Source organism: Pterocles gutturalis, unplaced genomic scaffold (genome assembly GCF_000699245.1).
Source record: "Pterocles gutturalis isolate BGI_N339 unplaced genomic scaffold, ASM69924v1 scaffold6413, whole genome shotgun sequence".
NCBI classification, from domain to species: Eukaryota; Metazoa; Chordata; class Aves; order Pterocliformes; family Pteroclidae; genus Pterocles; species Pterocles gutturalis.
Window position 1 is genome coordinate 26,921 of NW_010125419.1, and position 26,844 is coordinate 53,764.

At 38.2% G+C, this 26,844-nt stretch overlaps 2 protein-coding genes across 6 annotated transcripts in view; one reads left to right on the top strand and one right to left on the bottom strand.

Annotated features, from left to right (window-relative positions):
- The window catches only part of ASAP2 (ArfGAP with SH3 domain, ankyrin repeat and PH domain 2), a gene marked incomplete at its 5' end in the record, with an annotated part of 41,198 nt that extends 24,986 nt beyond the window's left edge, over positions 1-16,212 (top strand). The window contains 7 exons of the mRNA XM_010078553.1: positions 3,002-3,257; positions 5,620-5,781; positions 6,677-6,845; positions 8,552-8,619; positions 10,259-10,371; positions 14,827-14,949; positions 15,913-16,212. Coding sequence (XP_010076855.1) covers positions 3,002-3,257; positions 5,620-5,781; positions 6,677-6,845; positions 8,552-8,619; positions 10,259-10,371; positions 14,827-14,949; positions 15,913-15,987 — 966 coding nt within the window. The remainder of the gene's footprint in view (positions 1-3,001; positions 3,258-5,619; positions 5,782-6,676; positions 6,846-8,551; positions 8,620-10,258; positions 10,372-14,826; positions 14,950-15,912) is intronic.
- Positions 16,213-18,820: 2,608 nt separating this feature from the next.
- ITGB1BP1 (integrin beta 1 binding protein 1) lies at positions 18,821-26,105 on the bottom strand. Of its 5 annotated transcripts, none has more exons than XM_010078549.1 (6): positions 26,010-26,105; positions 25,053-25,131; positions 24,193-24,329; positions 22,916-23,008; positions 19,908-20,057; positions 18,821-19,170 (listed from the first exon to the last, which is right to left on the bottom strand). In XM_010078549.1, the coding sequence occupies exons 1-6, from the start codon at positions 26,079-26,081 to the stop codon at positions 19,099-19,101; spliced, it is 603 nt and encodes a 200-aa protein (XP_010076851.1). In that variant the 5' UTR covers positions 26,082-26,105; the 3' UTR covers positions 18,821-19,098. The 5 variants fall into 5 exon arrangements, with proteins under 5 accessions (XP_010076851.1, XP_010076850.1, XP_010076852.1 ...); XM_010078548.1 differs by having other exon boundaries at positions 22,916-23,032; positions 26,010-26,081; XM_010078550.1 differs by lacking the exon at positions 26,010-26,105 and adding an exon at positions 25,526-25,562.
- Positions 26,106-26,844: the final 739 nt, after the last annotated feature.

A 26,844-nucleotide genomic window follows, 5' to 3' on the forward strand; every position in this document is an offset into this window, starting at 1 on the left:
ACAAGTATTACAAAGTATTACAGTAACATAGGAACTTGCATTTTCAAAATTTAATTTCACAGTTGGGGGACCAACTTCAAAAAGTATTTAAGCACCTAAACATACAGGCAGGGAACAAACTACCATGTTTTGATACCTGAACAACACTTTAAAATGGCTTGGATTTATAGGGGCCAAGTATTTTGAAATTATGTATAAGCTCCTAAAATACTAATGACATTCTGAAACATTCATAATTTGAAGTATTTCATTTAAGTATTGAACACCTGTTTTTCTTCTTTTAGGGTGGGTGTCGTGTTATAATTGTTTATGCCTTTTCTGCTTCCTTTATAAAGTGCAAGGAATACACAGCAGGCTTTATGTTAGTTAATCTTCAGGTGTTAGCACAACATTTTTTGTCTTGGAAGTAACTAACAAAAATGCTTTCTCCTCTGGATGATGAAATTTGACTCTTTTCTTTGTGTAAGTTTTAGCATTTCAATGCTTCTCTTGAAAAGTCCCCCATCTCAGCTAGGAAATGAATTGCTAATACTTAATTAATAACATAAAACCAAATCTTTTTGTTTCAGGTTTTTCTTTGTTTTCAGACATATTAAAACTTGACAGTCATAGGTTCATTTTCTTTGCCTTCACAGGAAGTCTAAAACAATGCTAGGTCATCAGACTGTTGAATTGGCTTAATGTTTTGGAGACTAATTTTTACATAATTAAGTTTCCTCTGTTGCAAAATACCATTTTTGCAAGATCTTGTCTGAATAGGATTCTTCTCCCCATGTCCTGTGTCTTTACTCCAAGATAGCTGTTGCTTCTGGTGCTTGATTTGAACTAGAGTTAGCAACAAAGAGCAAATAGTGTGTCACAAGCCATCGCTTTCAAAGCACAGTTGCTACCTTCTGAGAATTTTCTTTAGATTCTTCTTGAGTATTTTGGTATCTGTGCAAGGATCTGGAATCTGTGAGCTGTTAAATCCAGTTGTTCTGGGTGAGCTTTCATATTATATCCCAGTATTTATGTATTCCTATATATTGTATCACCATCTGCATAGTAACAGCAGTGATGATGATCTTTTTGATAAAGCAGCTTGAAACTTTCTGTTATGTTTTAGAGATTTCATTTTTTCCAGCTGTAAAACCTTTTGGGCACTTTATAACTAGATACCTAGCAAATCCCTTTCTGGGGCACTCTAAATTTGTATTTTTGATCTTTTTTCCCCTCATTTCTTCATTGTTGCCGGTTGCCTTCTGCGGTTGAGCATTCTCTTTTTGGCTAGTCCCTGGGCTCCACCTCGTATCGGAAGTTGTCTGCTGCTCAGCAAAGAGGCTGAAGTAATGAAACTGCTAGTTCACTGCCCACTATTAATAGGCTTATACTCCAGGGACTTTTGAAAGGAGATTAAGGACTATTAATCACAGACTAGTCTCTGTGACTACATTGAATGCAGTGGTGAATACTACTGTTGCTTAGGATCACAGAGTTCTGTTTATGGATGCCAAGCTATTGGGCTTGTTTCTCTTTCTGGTAAAGCAGTTGAATAGATTTTTGTAATCTGTCAGAAAAGGTCGTATCTGAAATTGAAGTTCTTTTAGTCCACAATTTCAAATAAGAGAGAGTCTAACCTCAAAGAAGGCTAAGACAATCCAACTGGGTTCTGCTGCTGTTCCGTACCCTGGGTGCCTGATCCTGCCTCATCTTTTGTCTCCATCCTGGCTACATTTGTACTTGTATTGAGCTGTTTCAGTTTGGTAAACCAGTGAAAAGCTAAATCAACAAAATAAAAAAAGAATTTTCTGGTGGTTTAGAAAGCAGAAGCAAGTGTGGGCTGAAATAAATACCAGAACCAGGAGAGTGGAGAGATCAGGAAATGGAGAGTGTCAGCCAGTGAGGAGTGAGGCTGCTAAGGCAAGTAAAGGTAGGGATTAATGCATCTGGCTGTCACGTACATCATTCTGATAAATCTTTGAACTATAATGCTGTGCTATAACACGTCTAAAGGCCTTACGTGATCAATCCAGAGTAAGCATTTAATATATTCAGAGGAAAATCGATTGCTTGTTTATGATACTGTTGGTGTAAATCTTTGTTCTTCCTAGATAAATGGTTGTTTTAATTTCATACAAACAGTAGGTCAGCAGCGTGTTTATCTAATGCTGTTTCCAAAGGCATATTTATGCTCTCTGAGCTGTGGATTGTTTAAACCCATTCCTGTACTATCCACATGAATGTATAACTCCAGCTATTTTAATTATCATTTGATAACAATAATTACTATGCTTGCTGTTGAAACAGGAAAAATAATGCTAAGTGTGCATAGCAAGCAGATGATTTGCTGGAATTCTCAAAGGCAACTAATTAGATCTCATTTGATAATGTGCATGGGATGAGCAATGTTCCATCCCAGCTGCCAATTGAAGTAATCTCCCAAACTTGTCCAGTGATATTAGTGAGCTAAAAAGAGTTCATGAAAAGTTTTGGCTCCTAATTTGTTGCAGGCTGAGCTACAAGTAGAATACTTGGATGCAATTTTTGAGATTGGTTTTTGAGATCATGATAATCTATTTGGTATCTAACGCTGATGAACTTGAGATGAGGCTTAGTATCTTCAGTTGTTTATTTACTTTTGAAAATATTGTCCAGTATTTTCATGCAGGGAAACTTCACTTGGTCCAGTCTGAGTATCTATATTGACTATGTGTAGGAGTACATACCTGTGTATGTAAGGATACAGTATTATCCTATAAGAGTATACTACAGGAGAAAAAGAGAAAACGGTAACTGTTGTGGAATGCAATTCACATTGAAGCTTTTTTTCTTGTTAATGCGCACAGTGACTTTGTCTTGAAGAGGGCAGAATGTAGGTTTTAGAATACATATTAAATGCAACAAAAATGCATTTTAGAAGCCATTTTTTCTTTCTAGAAACTTAATAACTTTCTATCAACTAATAAATAAAAGGAGCGCAACTAATGCGGTGTCAGTGAATACTTTTGTTGTTGTGTTTAAGCAACCCAGTCCCAATCGGAGAGAGGACAGGCCTGTCAGCTTCTATCAACTTGGATCAAACCAGCTTCAGCCTAATGTAGCATCCTTGGCAAGAGATGCAGCGAACATTGCTAAGGATAAGCAAAGAGGATTTATGCCAAGTATATTACAGAATGAAACATACGGAGCAATACTCAGTGGCAGCCCACCTCCCATTCAGCCTGCAGTACCTGTTACAAGTAGTGCACCTCCTTTACCTCCAAGGAATATTGGCAAAGGTACTAACAGCTGAAAATATCGTATGTCAGAAGAATGGGATTGTAACGTTTTTTTATTATTACATTTTTAGATTTTCTTTTACAGTTCTTTTGCACAGGTAAGTACTGGGACAGTTTCTTGATGACTTCATTTTATATAGTTGAAGTGAATCTACGCAACTATTCTGAATTTGGTTTTCAACATACCTGCAAGAAGGTACACAATAGCATTTGGAAAAACACTGCACATGTAACCTCAACAGAGTTAAACAATTCATTAAAAGAAGGGCTGCAGTCAATTTAGTTCAGCAATTTTTTTTCTTATTACATTCCATCTTTCTGTATTTCTGATTCTTGAAGATACCATTGCCAGAGTTCAATTCAAATATACAATTTCAGTAGTATTTGTCTGCTGTGAAAAATTGCTTAAGACCTGGGAGAATCTAGAAGCGTATAAAGAATAAGAGAAATTTTGACCTCGCAGTCTTTTCTTAAATATAGGCTTCAAGGTTGTTGAAATAAAAGTGTGTCATGAACTTATAAACAGAACTGGATGACTTAAGATAACTCGTAGCTGACTGAAAATGTAACTGCCAGTTACTGGTTATACCCTGATCAGCAGAACAATGAGAAATGTACATGTCTTATCCTGGTTCAGAAGGGTTGTGTGCTTGCAAAATCTACCATTAAAGCTGATGCTGTGAACTTCATTCTTACCTTCATGCTAAATTTATGTAAAGTTCAATTCAAGAAAAATGACTGTGTAAACACACGGTTTTCAATGGTGCTCTAATTCGGACTCCGTAAGAGGAGATACAAGCAGGGAATGTTCTAGGCATAGGTGAGTGGCTTCTGCCTTTGGCACCACTGTGCAGAGGTCAGAATGAAAGACTCCATGCACCAGTGATTGTGTCTGAGATGGCAAATTGAACGTCTGTGTAAGATGAAAAGTCAGTTATTGGTCTCACAAGAATGTCTGCAGCATAGAAGTTGGATTAAAATATGGTTTTTGGGGGGCAGAAAAACTGAGAGCAATGGAAGAAGGAATTGGGTTATTTCAAAAAGGTAGCATGCAACTGAAGGAAGTTTAGCAGCATATGAAACTTAACCAAAGCAGGATTCCTTTCATCTAGCATTTTTGCATGAAGTCTAAACTTAATATCTAGACACTTTTTTTACTTGATGGGAAGGAATGTTTCCCCCACCAAACAGGAAAATTCACCCAAGGAGCTTGTGTAGTCTGTTTAACTGTTAGATTCTATCTCTAAATTAGTAATACAATTGGATAGTTAAAAAGACTGGTTTACCCTTTGATATTATTTTAACTGTGGCCAACCATACTATTTTACCCACTGTTTGCCCTTGATTAAATGACACTTTTTAAAGAGTGTCATTTTAATTTCATTCCCAACCCCAGACTTCTTGGCACCAGTATAGTGTAACTCACACCAAGAAAGCATGCTGCCTGGCTTAGATTATAGCTCGTATTCTTTACTCTAGCAATGTGTTAGACTATTATTTTATGTTCCTAGTTAAAAGCTGTAATAGTATCATTGATCCTAGTTTTTTGTTGATTCATGATGTTGTTTATGTTATGGTTATGCTGAATTATTGCTCCTTTATCCTCTTAGCTTTAGGCTGTTCTCCAAGTCCTCTGAACCTTTTATGCTTTTCTCTGCAACCTAATATTTATTCATACCTTACTCTGTTTCATCTTTTCTTAATGTGATGCTCATGTGCTGAGTAGGGAGAAGTGGGATGATAGGTGCAAAATACTGGCTTTATGAAGAAAACCTGTAGTGTCTTTTTATGGAATGGGGAGGCAGCTCTTCAGCCTAAGAATGGAGTCATTTGGGAGACCCTGAAGAAGTCATACATTGTAACTGTTTCATGACTAGTTATTATAGCTTCTTGTTTGGGTGAAATTCTGATTTATGGTTTTATGTAATTTCCAAGTCAAAACTGATGTTTCACTTTGACACAGCAATGTCTGCTAATGCTCACGTGAGAGTGAGGTCCTTTTCTTGCAGTACCTGAGAAGATTACAGCTATCAGTCAGGGATTAAAGACGGTAGCAAGACTTGCCTTCTGTCTTCTTGTTGAGATATTTCTGATTCTTCAAGTGTTGATATATTTTAAAGTAATGACTGGAGACAAATTTTACTTTGTTAAAGTGTTAGCAAGATTTCACCCAGAAACTTATGTAATTTTTTACACCAGACTCTGGTTCCTGCTCTGGTATTCCAGCAGGATGGCAGCAGCGGTTCCTGTTGCTGAATATAGTGATCTAGCTGCACTATTTTTAAAAGCACGGGTGTGAATATTAACACTTTGTGCTTAGGGTAAGCAATAATAATAATACAGTATTTTCCTCTCTTTTTAGTTCAGCCTTCAGTTCTTGGCAGTGGTATTCAGACAATTTCTTCATCTAATGCAATGTGGAAGACAAATTCTTTAGGAGTGGAAAGTATAAGCAGGCAGAGGTCTTCATCAGATCCACCAGCTATTCATCCCCCTGTGCCGCCATTGCGTGTAACATCTACAAGTATGTTTCCACTTTCCCCTGTTTTCCCTTCTGCTGTATCTAATCATAGTTGGCTTATTTCTCCATTTCCACAACTCATACTTCTTTTGGTGACTGTAGCTTTGGCCTATCGTTCCCATCCGGTAACTTTGTATGAACTGTCTACTCTGATGTTCCAGTGAGAACTGTACAGTGTAGTGCAGAGTTACCAGGAAAAACTATCTATTACTAGAGCTAAAGAGCTCTTCACTTTTATGTATAGTTTTGGTGCTGCATTTCTCGCTAGCTGTAAAGATGAGTGTTACATGTAGACCTGAGGCTATGTCTCCACATTGTGCTTGATCCTTGCAGACCGTAGTAATGCCAAAGGATGTTTTAATGCATTGCCAGCTGCTGTTGTGGTGGTTTCAGGAATTCAATAGAAATTTTACATAGTTGCTAAACCTAATGTGAACTTAGTTGTTAATTGTAACAGAATTTTAAGAAAAGACATTCCTCTAAATAAAATTTTTCAGATATTATTCAGTCAGTTACTTTTCCATAAAACATAAACTGAAGGCCTTGATTAAGTAAGCAGTATTAGCACTTTGTTACATATATTCTGATCTACTGTTTTCAAGAAGGTGACTGACTTTGGTAAGAATTTTCTTTGCTTGTACTTTAATACTTGAGTGAATTGAAGTACTTGTGAGCTCTCTGACCTTAACTAGGTGAAACAAAAGTAAACCTCTTTACAAAGAGGTCCTCCTTCCAATGGAAGGATTGCTTTCTGTTTAAGTTATTGATTACATGTAGTAAAGCTTTTTTCTTGGATGGGGGTATATCCTGTAACAGGAAAACTTGTGGATGGGGACCCAAGAAACAATACAGTAAACAGAAATTTAATTCCATTTCACTGTCTAACTTTCCTCTATAGATGTGCTTTCTCCAGCACCACCGCCTCCAGTGGCAAAGACAGCCAGCATTATAGAAGCTTTGAACCAGCAATCTAAACAGCAACCAGCTCCTCCACAGACTAAGCCAACCCCACCACCACTGCCCCCACAACCCCCTAGTAGAATCTCTCAAAGAAAGCCTATTCCTGGGTAACTGATGTCATTTTATTTAGTATTTAGTATACTGCATAATTATTAGAAACTTTTCTATTTTATGGTATATAACATGCAAGTCATCTATAAAGCATGCATAGTTTTGCCAATGATGTGTTCTAGAGTATGTGAATGAACAGAAGGCAGACACTAAGGGAGCAGATGACAAGGATTCCCATAGTAAAAACAAGACGGCCTTAGTGAGTTAAGATTGTATGACTTGCAGAATATCTACAGAATGCTTAGCTGTGATGGAAATAAGCAGCCATAAAGAATAATTCATTTCTAATTCTCATCTAATAACAGAGAAGAAATAATGGGATCCTATATGCGATTGTGCCGTTTATTGTTCACATGATTTGCCTAGGTTCAGTTCCATTCAATCTTTTTATTCATGGTAGGAGTAGAGAGACCTGGAACAGAAAGTATAATTTTTAAATTTGCAGGAAACAAAGATAAGAGGAACAAGTGTACTGGAAAACAGGATTATATCCAAAGCAGCCTTGAGAAAATGGAGTAGTAGTCGAGGGAGAGGAGGGGTGTCATTCAGTAAGCAATACGTAGTACTTAAGAACAATCAACTACCAAAAACAAGGCATGGAGAACAGCAGATTATGGTTGAGCAAAAGTCCTTAAGAGAAGGATCTGCAAGGACGTAGTGAATCATAAATAAAAAGTAAGTCAGACAACTCATGCTATTGTGTAAGAGTCAAAGAAAAATAGTATTGCTTTATTATAGCCTCCAAACTGTATGAATTAATCCTTCCAATTGGCTCAACATCAGTAATGCATCAGCTGGACTACTGTGGTCAGTTTTGGGTATTGCAGTAAAATAAAGATACAGAATAGCAAGGGGGGATCAATGAGAAGTGTAGAGATTGTGACCTGTGAGAAAAGTTTGGAAGAAATAAGATTCTCTTTTTTTTTTAATAAATTGTAGCATCAATGCACATATGTGTATATGTGTACATCAAATATGTACAGGGTGTTGGATTATGCCATTCCTTTTTACATCTCATGATGGCTCTAAACAAGAAGACTTCGTTCAAGTTGTGGCAAGAATAATTTAGTTAGACACTCGGGAAAGCTTTCCAAAGATAAGCATAGGGAAATATCCTACAACTTGTCTGGGAAGTTTTTGGATTCTCTGACACTGAAAAATGGGTGGAGTACAGCCTATACAAGCTTAGATAGTTATAAGATACAGGGACGTGTATGTGTATATGTGAGATAAATAATATACATGATTGATCCTTTGTGAATGAAAGAGGTAACCAACCTTTGAGCTCCCTTTGAGGAGGGATACATATATATGCATATACCATACTAAGTAAAAGGGAGAAGCAGCTTGCTGAAGCCTGCTATAATGTACAGACTAATATGGATACATAATTTTAATAAAGAATTTTAAAATAGCAGTGAAAGGAACTTCAGAACCTAGGAAAATAAAATCTGTCCTACACAAATTGCAGTAACTGAACCTATTCTTCTGCTATACATTTTTGTATTAAGTACAACTTACGATTGGTGTAATAAAAAATATGGGAGCAAAGTAGTATTTTTAAAAGCAAAATAGCTGTCACCAGTATATACTTGCCATGAAGACATGACAAGAATTTTATAATTTGGAAAATACTCTGTATTGTTGCAGTTCAAGTTCTTGTTTGTTTTTTAAATGGATGTATTTCTAACTGTCTGCACAGGGCTGAGAAGTCATCTGGCTTAACTAACAAAGGGCAGTCCAGAGGACTTGGGTCTCTACAACAAACTGGTAATTGTGGTTTAGAGATTTGTTTGGTTGCAATTAAGCTATCATTATAACAGTTTAAGGGAAAGCGGGGTTTTTTTACACATTTAAATACAGTCAGTACCAGCATTCTTGTTGTTTCTCTTCTTGATTGTGTAGGCCCTCATCCCTTAAGCTCTTCTGCATGAACAGAATTATGGGCCAATTTATGTAAATAATGGGGCCAAGTAATAAGAAACAGAATCACAGAATGGTTGAGTCTGAGAGGGACCACTGGAGGTTATCTGGCCCACTCCTTTTGCTCAAGCAGGGCCACTCAGAGCCAGTTGCCCAAGACCACATCCAGATGGCTTTTGAGTATCTCCAAGGAGACCTCACAGCTTCCCTGGGCAACCTGTGCCAGTGTTCAGTCACTCTCACAGTAATAAGGTGTTTCCTGATGTTCATGTGGCACCTCTTGTGTTTTAGTTTGTTCCCATTGCCTCTGATCCTGCTTTCCAGCTGGGTGGCCACCAGCATATGTTGGTGCATGGGCTTGTTCATTCCCAGGTGCAGGTCTTTGCACTTCCATGCTCCAGATTTTCCCCTGGTCTCTGGGACCTGGGATTCCTGAAGACCAATCTTGCTAGTAAAGGCTGAGGCAAAGAAGCCATTCAATATCTCAGCCTTTTTCTATGTCTTGTGTAACCGGATCCCCCATCTCTTTGAGCAGTGGCCCATGTTCCTCTCATTTTCCTTTTGTTACCTGGGTATTTACAGAAGCCCTTCTTGTTGTCTTTGACATCCCTTGCCAGATTCAGTTCCCATTGGGCTTTAGCTTAACTAACCTCACCTAAACCCTATTTAAACAAAGGATGCATTATGAAAACTTTAGTTAGTTTACTCTCTTGTTTGCATGTGTCATAAACAAGGTGACAGATGCACATTTTAGGATAGAAAAATGTGTTTCTAGTTTGAAAATCTAAAGCTCATAGTGTCACTTCTAATTAAATTGCAAATTGATATTTCTCTTTTCATGATAATGAACAAAATTCATTATTCAGAGTTCATTATTCATTCTGCTACTTTGGGACATTACAATAATGTCATCTCAATAAAATGTCCAAAGTAAAGTTTGTGAGGGTTCTGTGGTAGTTGTAGTGGAATTCCTCCTACCCAGTTTCCCCTTCTAGTGTATGTATTATGTTCATTGTTTCTTACTGTGATTCTTTTTTACTTCCCCTTGCCATACCCAAGGCAAATTTGCTAATGACTATCTGCCATCTGTGTCAGCAGTCTGCTGTGAAGGATACAGCATCTTGATAATGATGGTCTTTGCTAGGAAAGAAGGGTTCTAAAAGCACACAGTCTGTAGTGAACAAATGGGCAAATGGGATATTTGGTTCTGCTCTCACCTATTTTATAGGCTTTTTTCTCTTTTAGCGTATCTGCAGTATTAAAGGTCTTAGGTAATTGTCTTTGGGAAAAGAGGCTTTTTTTGGTAAGGAAAAGGATAGAAAAATTCTGTTCCGTTATTTAGAAAGAACCATTAAAACATGAAGTACTCATGGGATATAAAATTATTGGTATCCTTTAAAGAATAACTAATTTGGTTTCAATTTGTATCATCACTCTTACTTTTTTTTCAAGCATGCCTAAAATTTGCTTGTTTTACTTACCTTAGCAGCAGGAGAGTCATCTTCTGTATGTGAAATACCAGTAACACAAACTGGTTCTACAGCAAATACTTTGCCACAGATCCAGCCACCAGCACCAATGCCAAGGAAATCACAGATAGTAAGTAGACAATTTGGGTTTTTATTTTATTAAATCTTCTGCATTCTATCAAACATGCTGTTGACATAATAGTGTATCCTGTTATGGTGAAAGTGTGAGTATCATGAATAACACAAAGCCTGTATCCTGTCTTAAATATGTACGTGACTTGTACTAAATATTTATGAAAACTTCACTTTTCTTGCATTTCCTGTATGATAGTATGTGACTTTAAATTTTAAAAAAAACAACCAACAAAACCCAAAATGAAACCAAAGAAAAGCATGGATTCTTTGCTTGTGTCCAAATGTGACCAACACAATCCACAGAATATATGGTTTGACATATTGTAGGTAGGTAAGCTGATAAGTGAGTCACTTGTAGATAATATGTGACTTCATTCTCAAACGTCAGTGAAGTAAGTAATAAGGCAGCTTTTGTGCTTACTTTTGTAATGGAAGTAGATATAGTTGTTCATATAGGTAGATCAGATGACTTCAGACAAGACTAATAAGAGTCAAGCTCAAAACAAAAGAAATTGCTTCTTTGTGCAGTTGGTTCTCTTTGCATCTGTTTGTCATGCATTCACTGGATGACAGGAGAGAAATACCTTGATAAATACACAGAAACCACATCTGACTTGAGACATCCCCAACTAGAAGGTGGGTGAAGACTGGAAGTGTTGGGCTGGAAGTAGTGTATATTCCTCTTCCCCAGCCTTACCATGACTGTTAGAAAAGATGTACTAGATTTAGATGGACTCTTGGTCTGTTTGTGTGGCCTTTTTATACTCTTACTTATTATTTATAATCTAGGACCATGAATGGTAACACACGTTAGTGTCACTACCTGTATTCTTATACTGGTGTAGGTAAAGGGATATATTTCCAGCGGTCAGTTTAGATGTTACATGATAATGTAGTTCAGCTAGGTCTTTGGTCCTTCCTCCAATTTCATGTTTCTGTCTTGTGTGGTAGACATAAAACATCCATGTGCTTGACCATGACAGTATTTCTCTGCAGTAAGGAAATCACAGTGTAGAGAGTCCATACTTTCTGAGATGCTGTATGTGACTAGATCTGGGCTGTTTCATGCTTCATATTCTGGAGGGAGGTAGGAGATGTGCTGTTCCTGGCTCTGCAATTGTCTTATTAATGGGCTGTAAAGAAAAGACCTGCCTTCTTCAGTCCTCTGTGTCTCTCCCTTCATCCATTTTTCCTTAACCATGTCTATTGAAATAGTGACTCTTCAGGACAGACTTTACTATGTTTGTGTGCACGTTTTTCTTGAGCTCTTAGAACACCTGTTAGCTGTTTCTCATCTGATAATGCTGAAAAGCCACAGACATCTGGAGTTCATCTTGCATTTGTTTGGAGTATAAAATATTCTGTTTTCTTGCCTCCCCCATTCTTATTCAACCAAGTTACTGCTGTCTTGCATCAAAATAACTTTCATGTTTTAAGCCACAGTAAAATTAAATGGTCAGATTAGGGTAAAATGGAATAACAATCCCTTTTGCTTACCTGCATTGAGGTGCCCTGGTTTCAGCTGGGACAGAGTTAACTTTCTTCATAGTAGCTAGTGTGAGCCTGTTTTGGATTTGTGCTGAGGAGAAGGCTGATGACATACTGATGTTTATAGTTGCTGCCAGGACAGTCAAGGACTTCTCTGCTTCTCTGCTGTGCCAGTGTCTGCAGGTGCAGGAGAAGCTGGGAGGGAGCACAGCCCCAATTACTAGCCTAGGATTGGACCTTAGGTTTAGGACTGAGACCCAGATTGGCCTGTGGTATATTGCAGATCATGCACGGCATGCCCAGGATATAGGTGAGGCTCCGTGCAGAGTTTTTTCTCTCTCTCAGAGTCATCTCACTCTCTTGGTTGGCGCTTGATCTCAGACACTCGGGCTTTTATCTCTTTTCCGGGATTGTGGTTTCAGGACTCTCCCTATTACAGGATCGTTGGCCAAGAACGGGCTGAGCTTTGGTCGTTTGGTGGTGAGCAGTTTCACTGTGTATCACTCATTTGTATATATGAACTATTATTACTGTTATTATTTTCAGTTTTGTTGTAGTTTAGTTATTAAATTGTTCTTAAGTCACTAGTCTCTTTTCCCTTTATCCCTTTAATTCTCTCCCCCATTGTGGTGGGGGTGTTGAGCAAGCAGCTGCTGGTGTTTGATCCCAGCCAGGTTCAAAACCACAACACAAGGGAACTGCCATATTTACTTTGGACCCTGATTAAAATTTCTGTTGTGTGATCTGGGGTTCAGGTGTGAGCACTGGCTGCATCCTTTCAACGTAGCCGTTCGTTTTGAAACAGCTTCTTACCTGGCTTTCTGTATAAATTAAAGTTGTAGTAGTTCTCTATCTTGTTCTCTCCTTTTTTGTTTTATGAGACAGTTTGCTTAGGTATGAGTGAATGGGCTGTCCTGGCTGTTTTCATGGAACAGTCGGTGTCTCCACGGTTTTAATATTAATTGCATATAATATAAAGAACAAATCTGACTCTCCAGATGTCCCTAGGGCTCCAGCAGGGTGAATTTTGTGCGAATTAGAAAATGAGCTGGATTATTTTCTTCTGTCATAGGACAGAGAAGTCAGGGAAACCTGTCTCAGGGGGTTTGTGCTAGTTAAGGTGCTTTAGCTAAATCAATCTATCTAAAGCATCTTAGCTGAGATTTAGTCAAGGGCCCCTCAGCTAAAGAGCTTTAGCTAGATCAGCCTAGCTAAAGTGCTTTGGCTAAATCACTCAATTTACCCTTATACTCCAGCCTCTTTTGCTATGTCTTTACCCTGACAGAGAATCCAGAGGCCAGCCCAGATCTAGGAAATGATTGCAGAAGTGCTCCTTGAGTAAAGAAAAAAAGAGTTCTGGTTGTACCTGTACATGTAGCCTGTGGCTTATCTCCTATATGGTGCATTTGCCCAATAGCCTGTTTGTCAGATGGAAATTCGGGATGCATCTTTTTTTTTTTTTTTTTTCAATGTATATTTTACATTTTTGAAAGCATATTGTGGATACATGGGAAAGTTTCCTGGAAGATTTTAGTCTTCTGGGAATGGGATCTATTTTAATTTCCTTGCCTTCCAAGTAACAAGAAATACCTGTAACTACTGCTCTTTGAAGTTAGTAATTATGTCACTGTTGCACTGATGGGAAGCTTTTCCCTCTTGACCTGAAAGGTGGTTGTGGTTCAAACCGTAACTTGACTGAGATGGAGCATCTGGCAAAATTGCCATGGTGGAGTGCAAGGCTGCCAGCTCACAGGGGTGTGCCCCATGGATAGAGCCTGGGGGTATGCCTGGGCTGGGCAGGTCAGGTTTTGTATACTAAAATGCAAATGGATGCTGAAAGAGGAGTATAACAACCATGCTACCTCCCTCCTTCCTCATCCACATCACCTTTTTCTAAATGGCACTCAGCTCTAACAAAATGGCACATTAAGAGGTTGTTGGGCAGTATTGTCCACAGCAAAGCATTTTGCTGGTGCAGACAAGTAGACTTGTGAATGGAGTCTCTTCTTCCTTAACAAGCTTCCTGCTCCATGGCTGACTTAACTAGAGGCTGGGACCAGTCCCCAGGGGGCTCCAGGATGGTGATAAGACCTTCTTTTCCTTATCCCATTGGGACCCTCTGTCCCAAGTACTTACTGCAGTAACAGACATCTTTTCACCTGAATGGCACTTACAGCTCTGCTCTGGCATCTTAGGACAGAAAGGAGAGATTTTTGCTGGATATGGCCGGGCAAACCAGGGAGAAGGGTGGACCCATGGTCATGGTAGAAAGCTTATGCTCTGCCTCCAGATCCTGTGTCTCTCCAACCCTTGCATGGAAACACTATGTAGGTAGCATTATGCTTGGTCTGCAACAGAGAATGAGGAGGCTGAAAACCAGTGCAGCAGCAGGGCAGGTTGCACTGGGAGAGCTGTGGTTAGGATGGTGGATACTGTGATACCAGAGCAAAACAATTTTGGCATCACTTCAAATAGAACACAACTAGGATTGGAGTCCCCCCGCAATATTGCAACTCCTTACTAAAATTTCCTATTGGAAGAGCTGCCAAACCACTCCTGTGGCCTGCAGTCCTCAAAGCACTGCAGAGAGGCAGAGGACATTTCGGACGGTGTGTACACTGCTGAAATGGGTTTAGCAGATTAAGGAGGGTCATATTGGCAGGTGGCTCGGGCCTCTTTCTGATAATTCTGCTGCTGCTAGGTTCTGCTGCAGGTTTGGATGAGCCAAAATGGAAGATTGCTAAGGGAAAACTGGCCCGTGTTGGTGGCACAGTGGTTCCGAAAGGCTTTGGATGCTGACAAATTCAGCCTGAAGCATGAGCACCCACCGTAAAAGATGTAGCTGAACTCTAACCTATGGAAAATAACAGTTAGAAGCAGTTCTGAAGCTTTCCTTAGATCAGCTCCAATTCTGTTCTGTCTCTGCCATGCTGTGTTATTTACAGTTCTTTTTATATTTCAGTCAAAAACTAAACCCAAGAGAGTAAAGGCAATTTACAACTGTGTAGCAGATAACCCAGATGAGCTAACTTTTTCGGAAGGAGATATTATTGTAGTCGATGGTGAAGAAGATCAGGAGTGGTGGGTGAGTATTTTGGATTTTATATCAACACACTTTGAAAGAAATAAATGAAATCTAGAGCTTGACACTGACTTCAGAAGATCCCCTGCTGGGTTTCCAAATAACAAGAGAAGTTTCATCTCAGGGAAACCTGATTCCAGAAATTTCTTTTGTTCAAAGAAATCAAACTTCAGACAAGTTTTTAGCTTTTCTTATTCATTAAAAAAAAAAAATATCTGATTAGTAGGGTTCACAATACACAGGGGATGTGGTCTGTGTGATTCGGGAAATTCTTGGGGGACAATTTAAGAATCTGCTACTATTTCAGATGCTCTGTGGTGGGCCTCAGAAGACAGCTTTGTATTGTCCCAATTCATCAGCTGACGGAGATTGAGAAATGGTCTGTTTGAGCTGGGAAACCATCTCAATTATTTACCTTCCAGAGTCTCATCAGCTAAAGCAAAGTCTTGGCAAATTGTTACGCATGAGAACACTTGCCTTACTCTGTTAGCTAGTGAAGAATAGAACTTCAGATTGCATCTAAATTGAAAATAATGCTGTATAAACAGCAATAGATACATGGAAAACCCAAAACCATTGCAGCTTGATCCATCCTTTTACCTTCCAGTGATTGTTAAGAGGGGGAAACAGAAGCAACTTGACAGAGACAGAATATGGACTGTCAGGCATAACAGAATGTGCTGAAATGATGCCTCAGTGGTACTGCATTATGAGGTGTTACTTTCAAAAAAATGGATAAAACATTTGAATTTGGATAAAAACCCCAAAAATCTATAGACAGCTGTAGACTGAAAAAAACAAATGCATGCTGTAGGACTGCATTTTCCTGTTCACAGAAGAAAAACGCCACCACTGCAGAAAAGATGTAGGGAGAAGCTTGTACTAGAGGTGGGAAGGTCAGTGGTATTCATTTTGGAGATACTGAAATGCCGCTTTGTAACCTGAAAAATATCTGGACTCTTTCAGATTGGTCATATTGATGGAGATCCCAGTCGGAAAGGAGCTTTCCCTGTATCATTTGTGCACTTTATTGTTGACTAAATTGCTACTGATAAGTGGAGACATTTCTCATTTCCAGCAGTCACAGAAATCAGTTTTGCTCTATTTCATTTCATCTGCCTATCTGCAGACACCTTGCCAGAGCACTGCCCAAGTCCTAGGTACTGTAGCTTACTTTTTTATTGCCATTGTTCTGATTTTGGGACTTCTAAAACTTTTTTCTATGTGAAAACTTCTCATGAGCAGTTTACACTTTAAAAAAAAAAACCTCTTCCTGTATTTTTCAAGGTGAACTGAAAAGCTTTAACAATCAAAATCCGTATAAGTGTCTGAACATCACAACACTATGAATGTTCTTTTCAATCAATTCACTGTAATTTTATTCTCCCTTTTGTAACATGACAATACCACAGTTCAGCTTTCTTTCCCCAGTCCAATAAATTGTTTGCATCTAATAGGGCAGGGAGTTTATCCAGTTCTCGGTGCCATTTGAAGTGTTGGAACCAAAACATGCAAGCTGCTGCGTAGTTCTAAATTGGGCTCATTCAGCATCTTGCTATACTGGCTGTCATCCAACAATTACAGACGAAACAATTTTAATCGGGTGTCTTTGGCCAGGTAAAAGTATTTCAGTTTACCACAGGAGAAAATTCTTTCTTTTAGAATGGATGTAGATATTTGCTTAAAGTTATCTGGAATCTGTGTTAGTCGTTGAACTTTCTAGTTCTAATTTTGTGAGCTTGAGACTGTTTCATTTTTCTATGCTGCACGTGTGTAGAACCTGTTTTTTGAATGTTCTTTATCTATGTTACATCCATTTGGTCATTTAATGTGACTACTGCTGGTTAACTAAACTATGGCAATATTAACGAGTTACTACATTAACTCAAGGATATGAAAACTGCACTTCCTGAAATGTACTGAACTATGATGATGGATTGCAGAGCATTTCTTACACTTGTCTCATTATAGTGTTTAGACTTTGTTTTTACATTCTTGAATTTTCTTACATCATCCAGCAATGTGTTCACAGAGAGAACATATTTGGTGGAACACTTAGATAATTATCCTTGGTCAATAAGGTATCTGACACCTCACAAGTACACTACGTTATGTTCTGGTTTAGGAAATTTGTGTGCCACTACCTTGCAAACAATGATAGTTTGCTAACTCACTCTGTATTTATATCAAATACCCACATATATGGTAGCTACACTGTTGTTAAATTTGTTTTACTAATTTGTGAACAAAGGCTAGGCCATGGATGGTTCCCAGTTGGCTGATGGAATGCAAAACACCAATACAAATCTGATGTCATTTTGATGTTTGTATGTTGTGAAATTGTACCAGTCCTAGCTTATGCTACAGGAAATAACTGATGGCATAGGATAAGAAAAATCAATGTCTAGGTCACATTGGCTTTGATCACGTTTCGTGAATATAGTATCTCTAGATTTATCAAGAGAACTTTGAATTTCTAATAAATGGTGTTTAAATTGGCCGTTTCATATTGAACAGAATGGAAAATAGGCCACCACCACATTGGGTTAGCGCTGGAAGAGCAACACTGATCTCACCTTGTATCGCCTTTCCTAAATGGTACAGCTGGCTGACAGCCTCTCCAGGCTGTGGGTACAGCCACCTATACGTGTAACTTTCATTTCCTAGATGCTGTTGCTGCAGTATAAATGGGGAACAAACTGGAATGTTTCAAGATATTTTTGTTGCAAGTTGAAGCAAATTAGTCCGTATTTTCAAAGTTCCCAGTAAAATGATAGAGTAATAGTTTAGCACTACAGTTTTATTCACTTACTGATATGTTCAGTTTGCAACACTATTTTGTATCTTTCTATCCCTGATAGAGTCTAGAGAGTAAATGGGCATATTATTTTGCACAGATCTCCTAATGTACAGTATTTTTAACACAGAATCTTATAGTGTATGTAACAACTCGTAAAGTTAAACAATGATGCAAGTTTTCCTTGAGTTCTGCTAGAAGAGAATACACTTTAAAATGTCACAACCTTGTTCCCTGTTCACTTAAAAACTTGCAGAATACCACTTAATAGCACTAACAGTGCAGACAGATAAAATCTTGAGGACCAATAAAGAGCAGCTAAGAAAATTTATCCCTAATTTTCCATGTTTCTTGAAATTTGCTCCTCTGGCAGAGGAAAAATAAATTCTAGAGCCTGTAGATATCTATTTATAATATAAAATCAATAATTTTAAGTCCAAAATTTTGGCATATTTCATACAACTTTTCAAAACTGATTAAAATGATTCAAAAAACCTGTTAATAGACAGACTATTAGGTTGCTGTGTTAACTGTTTAAAAAGGAGCAAGTGACTTAGAATGCTATGAGATGTATAATATTCAATTCAGTTGTTTTTATTTTGTTTAGTTGCAGAGCAACTGTATATATTGTATAACCTAAAATCAACTCTTATTTTCAATGTCCTGGATGCAGTGATTTATAATTAGAGCATGATTAATAAATTTTACTCTTGTTAACCAGTCAAATGTCTGGAAAAATAAAACTACTTTTAAAGTCAGTTTGGCTATTTCTCTTCTGTTACGCTGCAGTGCTTAGTGTCCTGGTTTTGGTTTTTGATAAACCACAACACTTACGCAATACTGTTCTTTTCAATGTGTAAAATGAGAAATACAAAGATGTAGCACCTGAGAAAAAAAAATGTTCATCTTGTGGACTTTTAGTTGGAGGTAAAAACTGTGTAGACAACACATCTAAGATTAAATTAGAGGTGTAAAGCACCAAATGACTACCTCTTATCACTTGGCTCTTGTTTGTTCTAATATCTACGTTAAGCAGACTTGAAGTCTATATTAACAAACTGTTTTTCAGAGAAAGAGATACAAGCATCAGTTTTATTTTACATTTCTACAATATTGACATTAATATACAAAACATGATAGGAAAAAAAAAGTTAAATACAAAATTCTTTATTGTCCTGGAAACGGAAGATGGAATAACTTCTTCAAGTCATGTTTGGGGAATTACAAAGTACCATGTGCAAGGCTGCATGGCTCTTCTTTGCACTGCAAGTCTTTTCTAGGTTTGTGTGTAGCTACAGCCAGTCTCTGGTATCACAGAAGCCTCTTGTACTACAGTCATGTGTTGCTGAAGAAAATCAGGACTTCTCCGACATTAAAACTGAATCAAAGGCTGTAGATAACACTTTGCAAATAGATTGTGCTTGTTCCTAAAAAAAAAATCCAAGCAAACATGCACATTAACACTTTCTGAAGAACTTCTAAAGGTCTCAAAACTAATTTAGAGCAGAATGTGACCTTTATAATTCTTTTGGCAGAGACATGCAAAATGGAGTAGCACAAGTGAGATTTGATTTTATTTCTGTGGTCTGCAATGACGTGGGAAGCTGTTTTAAATGAGCTCTTTTGAAACAAGTCGAGCTATTAGCTTTCATCATAGCACAACACTAGCAGTCAGAAAGTCAGTTCATGTATTCCCCCAGTGCTGCTGAGGGTGTGTTCATAGCATCATATCTCGACAATGAATTCTACTACTCTTAAGACATCACTTCTCTTGCTTATAAATTTGAATGCACGCTCTATTACCAGAATTGTTGCTCAATCCCTCCCTGCCCTGTCTGATCTTAAGAGGTTTATTGTTGTCTTTGAAAATACAAATGGAGGATTGTCCTCAGCAGCTACACTAGCACTCTAAGGACTGCGAAGAGCTTTCTCATGACCATTTTCATTGTTATTTTTAGCAAATGTAGGTATTTTTCCTCAAAGCTGACCAAATGCAGTCAGCAGGGCTTTTCTCCCCTCCTCAGCCAGGGCACATTTATACTCTCTTTAATTGAGCAATCCCCCTTCTGCCAAAAAGCCTTCACAAGGGTCTTGGGTTTTAGAATCTCCCTTTACAATCAAAATACTGATACCTAAATTAAACACTGTAAACATAAACTCTTACCAAACTATTGCACTGATATACCCAGAGGCTGCATTCTTCAGAGGCTGCATCTGTTGTCTTCAAAGCCAGTAAACTTTTTCCTGCTCCCAGACCATCATCATAGCAGACCATCCGTACAATTAAATAGAGAGCATGCCTATGTAATACATCCTGAAACCATGTGGCAAATATAAGTTACTCTGGAACAGTGCAACAGCTATTTCAGTTTCCCACCCATTTTGATTCTCTCTCTTACAAAAGAATACTTCAGATTAATTTACAGGAGAAAAGTATTCCTTAATAAAATTACAGTTTTTTAATTGAGAGTTTAGTCAAGATTTCAAATATAAGTGGTGGTGTAACACAATTTTAGTTTTAATTTTTGCTTCTATTTTAGAATTTCATTCACATGTGGACTGTATTCCTGGCCACACTACAAAAGCACACATTTGTTTCCTACCTATCCTCACTCATCTGCTGTGAGTAGGACAGATGGTACAGACTTAAAACAACTTTTTACTTTTCCAGTATTTTTCCAGACCATCCCTGTCTCAGGACTGGGAAGGATAAACACAAGAAACTGTTCCCAGAAGAGTCTATGGACAAGGGTACTTGCTTTGGGGCAGAGGCAGGGTAGCCATGTGGATATGGCCAGGCCCCTTGTAGCCTGAGCCACAGCACGGGTCTTGACTTCTGCTATCCACCGCAGTTGCAGGGTTTCATCATAGTCCCAACAGCTGTGATCCTGGCCATTGCAAAAAGGGATTGGGTGATGTTATGCAGTAGAAGGTCTCTGCAGACCTACCCAACACAGCCTTTCTTCTCAAGCCATCCTACCCAACCAATGATATTCATCTGCTTTATTGCAGTCATACCACCTCTAAGGTCTTCTGACTTCAAGACAGCTCTTTTCCTATGTTCATGGCATCAAACACCTTGTCCCTCTCAGTAGCTGGAGGGTCTAAAGAAACTTTTGCTTTGATACACAAGCTGTAAAAATGGACAGTGAGCTTGATGCTTGCCATGAAACCCTCGAGGGAGAGCCCTCTACCAGAGCTCCTAAGATGCCCTTGCTGAAAAACATCTCTGACCCTGACATTCCCTCAGCAATTGTCCACAATTACTCAGACCATCACCAACTACACTGAAGGCAACTGGAGCTGACATGGAACTTAACTGGATCAACCCTCCAGTCTCTGTATGAAAGATGCCCAAGCTTTGCCTCCAGATTACTTGTAACTTTTTATAATTACTTGCTTGGAGCTTGTTACAGTGCTAATGTACATGTGGATTATCACTGAAAGAGGGAGGATGGAATTCCCCTTGGAAATGAATTTCCTCCCCTCCTTCCAGTATCTGGCTATGAGGGGATGATGCTGCAGCTGAGAGAAAAATCAGATGGCAGATGGACAAACTGTGCTATACATGTATGTACACATATGTATCATGTACAGATACATGCAAACAGACTGTGAATAAGGCCAAAGCCTCAGTGTGACTTCTATAAATATTTCACCTTTGGTTTCTAGTGGTTGTATCCACAAACAATGGAAATGTATCAATGAACGACATATCTGCACATACTTCAGTCATTAATGAAATAATTTCTCAAATGTTGGCTGAAATCCATGCGGAAAAATTTTGTATCCTTCAGTCAATTCTCTTTTTGGCCTCTGAAATAAACAGCTGCCTATTCACCTCCAAAGGTATCTACAAATCACAGAACTCACCTTTCCCCAAAGTCATAAAAGACCAAATTATTTGTATGAATGCAGAGAAAACCTTTCCATCTTGGAACTCTATGGAAGAGTTAGGTGGGCTAACACACCAAAGGGCAAATTAAATGTCAACAGTGACACAGATGCAAAATGCCAGAATTTGGGAAACAGAATGCAATGCCATAAAATGCCAATGCAAGCTAGCTTAATCACAGAAGAGTTTATCAGCTTGCGCATGCTTTCAGCTTGAGGCTACAAGAAGGATGGATAAAAGTCTTTAAATTACCTACTTCATCTTTATAAAAGTACAAAAGAATTTACATAATAGTGTAACCCATATTCTTAATGAGAACTAAGAATTTAGGAGGACAGCAAAAACAGAACCCAAAAGAATTCAAAGTTTGAGTAACAACTACTACACTTCTTCCCAGGCATTAGAAACAAGTGTTTTATTTTCTGAAGGGACAAAAGGAAACTTTTTGGCTCTCTTCATTCAGAATTTTCAGCTATTGAGCAATGCTGTTCACTGTCCTTATACTTGAGGCTTTTACGAACAGGCATTGCTGGGTTGCTGATGGGTCATGACTTCAACAGGCCAAGTATTTATGGTATCTGGGGCTCTGAGGGCAACCAGAAGGAAATCACGTGGCTGCAACACAAAGCTATACAAAGGCAACTGGAGGGCCCTGGGGAAGAGACTGGACTTTTATTTTTAACCAAAAAAAAGCAACTTGAAGTGCGCTTAAGGAAAATAACTACATGTAGGAAACTATGCAAACAAAAAATAGGCTTGATCAATAAAGTGGAATCATAAGGCTTTAATGCTGGAGTGAACTCCCACTCTTGGATTAGGAGTGTAAGGCTGGAATGTTAAAGAGGAAGAAAACTCAAGTATTGTTGAAAAAAGCATCCTTTGTTTTTTCCTCTCCACAATAACATCAACAGGAATTGCATTACTAACTCAGGCTGAGGAACCTATGGTCTTTCCCACCAGTCATGCTCCTTTTCCACATGACAGGATGGCAGGACAGCCACTGAGAAAGGAAGATGTGCCCTAGGAGCAGAAAGGCTCGCTTGCCTTTTGTCTGGTGCTCTATCTCAAAAGGAATGGATTCTTGTCATAAATCCAACCAATCCAACCAGGAAAATACAGAGAGCCCCATGAAGCAGTGCTGCTGTAAGAGCTTTTTTGTTTGTTTGTTTGACTTTTGCTCAAAGCCACAAGTGACATTTTGGTCACACAAATCATCTATCAGAGAAATAAAGCACTTTTCAGCTCTCATCAAAAATAGTTTGTTGCGAATCACTTACATACTGATCAGATGTTGAAACTTTAATGCCGTATTTGGAAACTCCCATAATAAACTCCTCTTCACCTGGAACAAAAGGTAACTTTCCATCTTGCTTTGGAGGGAAACAAACAAAAGCCTTTAGTGCAGACAGAAGAACATGAACAATGAAGATACACAATAGAAAATGTCCACTGGATCAGCAACATCACTAATTCTGCTCATATCTTGCTGTGTGGAGGTTGCCTGCCGCTCCTGCACTCATCCAATCCCTGTACTTCATGTGAAATATATTCAGGTGAGGTTTAGACTTGACATTAGGAAGCATTTATTTACGGAGAGGGTGGTCAAACACTAGAACTGGCTTCCTAGAGGGGTGGTTGATGCCTCAAGCCTGTCAGTGTTTAAGAGGCATTTGGACAATGCCCTTAATAACCTGCTTTAACTTTTGGCCAGCCCTGAAATGGTCGGGCAGTTGGACTAGGCAATTGTTATAGGTCCCTTCCAACTGAAATATTCTGTTCTAGACATTACATGATTCCAGAAAGGAATTTATCATCTCAGGGGGGAGTTTGGCCCTGTGGTCAGATCAGATGGGCTGAAAAGTAATGCATGCCCTGTCATGCTGTGCTCAGCCTGGGTGATCTATGGTCCACACTGGCAGCAATTTTGTTATTTGTCTGTAAAAATAGTTATAGCATATATTCAGATACTTGAAATGTCAACTTGCTATAAGATAAACAGATGTTTTGTGCTTCTAAATATACAAACCATCAGCTACCTAATGAGAACAACCAGTTAGGGCTTTTAGTACAAAAATAAGTACAAGTAACCACAGTTTGGCAAGGATGACCCCAATATTATTCACATTCTTTGGTCACAGGTTCATAAGTGATTGTAAGCAGAAACTTGACATTTTCCTCTACGGGAAAACCTCTCCACTACTGAGGAAATCTAAAGGAGATATTACTACCTGGATACTAATTCTAACAGTGCTGAAGACAATATAACAACTTTCAATTGGGATACTTGTTCAGTAATGACTCATGAAAAGGGCCTCGCTCTGAGCTTGCTTCTTCAGAACGGCTTTTTGGGTGCATCTTCTCCAGTTACTCAACAGGATGAGTTGAGTATGACAGATTTTGAGATTCAAACTTAACGTTTTTTTAAAGTAAGCTACTTTACTCTAGTAAGTTTAAAACTTACAGAGAAAGATGTCAGATCATGTGATAATATGAAAGAACTACACCTAAGCCCAAGATGTTCTGATGTTGTTGGTATTGTTTGTAACCCACTTACCTGTGCAACATCTATGTAATTTATCAAGTCCAATGGCCCTTCGAGATTTTTGCTCTCATTATATTTCAGTTTTTCAATGGCACCAACATACTTAACTCTGAATTCTGCACACGTATCAGAATTACTATTGCTTTGTCCTGCAAAAAAATAAAACAAAGCAATTCTGAAAAATGGCAGAACAGTAATCCTATTCTAATTGGTGTTAATGGGGCTAACTTATTCAATTCCGTAATTTTTGCAGACTTTCATAAAACACTTAACCTTACCATAGTATATTAACTCCTCCCTTTAATGAACTGTCCTGGGTTGATTCAGAACAACTCCTGGTAAAGGCAACAGTTTCCTATGAATCCCTGAGACAGCATTGTTTATACTAATTTAGATTTGAAGTTAACAACCTTAAATCAGAAAACATAGAAAAGCTGGTTCTACTTTTCTATATAATTTTTTTTTTAAATGGACTATTTGGTCCAACAGTGATGCACTGTGATCTGGTGAGCAAGAACAAGTAAAATGAAGTCTTATTTCCATTAGTTCAGTGCAAATGTAAACTTATAAAAGTAGGAAACATAGCTTTGAAAAAGTTATACCAGATTTATGCTGTGTAACAGACTGGTAATGCAACAAATTTTTTTCTCACTCAGACACTTTACTTTGAAAACAGTGACTTAATCCTAGGTGAATCATTACTAATACTTTAGAAGCCTAGAGCTATGCATGCCTTAGTCAACAGGCTAACAGATTCACTCACAATTATTAAAAATACGTATTTTAACCTTTTCCATTGTCTGCTCTTTTATATGAACACACGTAGAGTTAATTCTGCTCCATACATATCTGCTCAAACTCTGATTACATACCTGAACTTTTCGTGGAGTCTGTATCTAGACTAGCCACAGTACTAGACCTGGAAAGTCCCCCAAGACTGGAATCTACAGACTAAGATAAAAATAAGTATCATCAGAAAGTTACTGAGAACATATTAAAAATTCACTTTTAGATGTCCTGCCTCAACTCTTTTTTAAAAATAAACTAGTGTTTGTGTTCTAATTACTTAAGCAGCACTGCAAAATGGGGAGAAAAAAACCAACACCACCTATTTATTTCCTGAAGTTATCTTTCTGCCTCAATGTGGATTAGACTGATATAAATTCAACTGAGAAGTCTACAAACATTTTGAAAGGAGGAGGAAATAAAAGAAAAAGAGAAAATGAACCTTAAGGTTATGTCCAGACTTTTCTGGTACTGCATCTTAACTTGAAGAAATTGACAACTACATGCTTGTCACCAATGCTTGAAATAACATAGCAGTGCAAGGGAAGTGAAACGGCACCATGGAAAATCCAGAATATTCAACTGATCATTCCAAAACCTAGCAGACAAAATGGACACATTATTCAAAATGAAGAATACTTTTTAGAGATACTGAGTAACTAACTAATACTGAAGAATAAACTCATTATTGGTACCTAGCACCAGGCACCTTCTTAAAGACAGTATTTATCACTACAGAACAAACATACTACTGTTTCCTCCAAACTGTAGCATTGTGGTGCCAGAAGCTCTTGTGTTTGTGGGCTTCACGTTGGAAGCAACAGAGCAGTCATCTCAGAATACAAGGGCTTTATAATGCCTAGGGTTTTTTTTAACTCTCATAACACAATCTGATGAATAGCTGAAGTAGAAAGCTCTCCTTGTGGAACATGGCATTTTATGGAAATCACATCCTACTCTCAGTGCAAGCAATTCACTGAACTGCCAACTTGTAACAAATGGAAGCACTTCCATAAACAGAGTGTATACCACATTCAGCTTACCTTGCTTTTAGTACTGATTTCACTGCTTTGTGAACTGCTGCTGCTGTGTCGTTTTTTTCCTTTTCTAAACATTTTTTCATAATTGGATCAAGGGAGATCTTCTAGGTAGGAAAAATACAAAATTAAAACTGTCATATCACCAAGTGAAGGAGTTCCTGGAAAACACCAGAGTGACTTATGTCCAAAGCAGACAAAAACTGGAAACTTGTAAAGGATTCTGAGAACGGAAGTAGGAATGTTCCTCTGGTGCACTTCACATGTGACGGGGGAAAGTCTCGCAAGCTCTCTGCTAAAACTTCCCTGTCCTTCTGATTCATCAAAAAAGTGCTGCTACCTACTTTACAGACTGTTGCATAGGTCAATTTCTAATGTACATAAAGATACAGATTTAGAAGCAAGACAAAATTTAAAATTTATATTCCCGCTTAAAAGCATTTTTAAGTACAATCTAAGTGCCCTACAAAATGTATCCCATACAATCACAATCCATGCTCCAAAGATTATGCTCCCATTAAAAACAAACAAACAAAAAAAAACAAAAACAAAAAAACCCCAAAAAACCACTAACCAAAAAAAAAACCCTCAAAAATCTCTACTTCTGAAGAACTACTGATTTTAATACTTCTAGGAGCAGCCATTACTACTTAACATGTTCCTGAAAAGTAAAGCAAGAAGCATGTTACCTTTCCTGCTCTAATTAGAACTGAGTTACTGAGAGTTCTAAGAGTATTCCAGAAGCATTTTGCCTATATTTGCCCTACAACTTCAACTGCTTCACTCAACATTTGGCCAGACAATATCAAGGAGGATGCTGGCTCCCAGTCAGGGAGTGCTG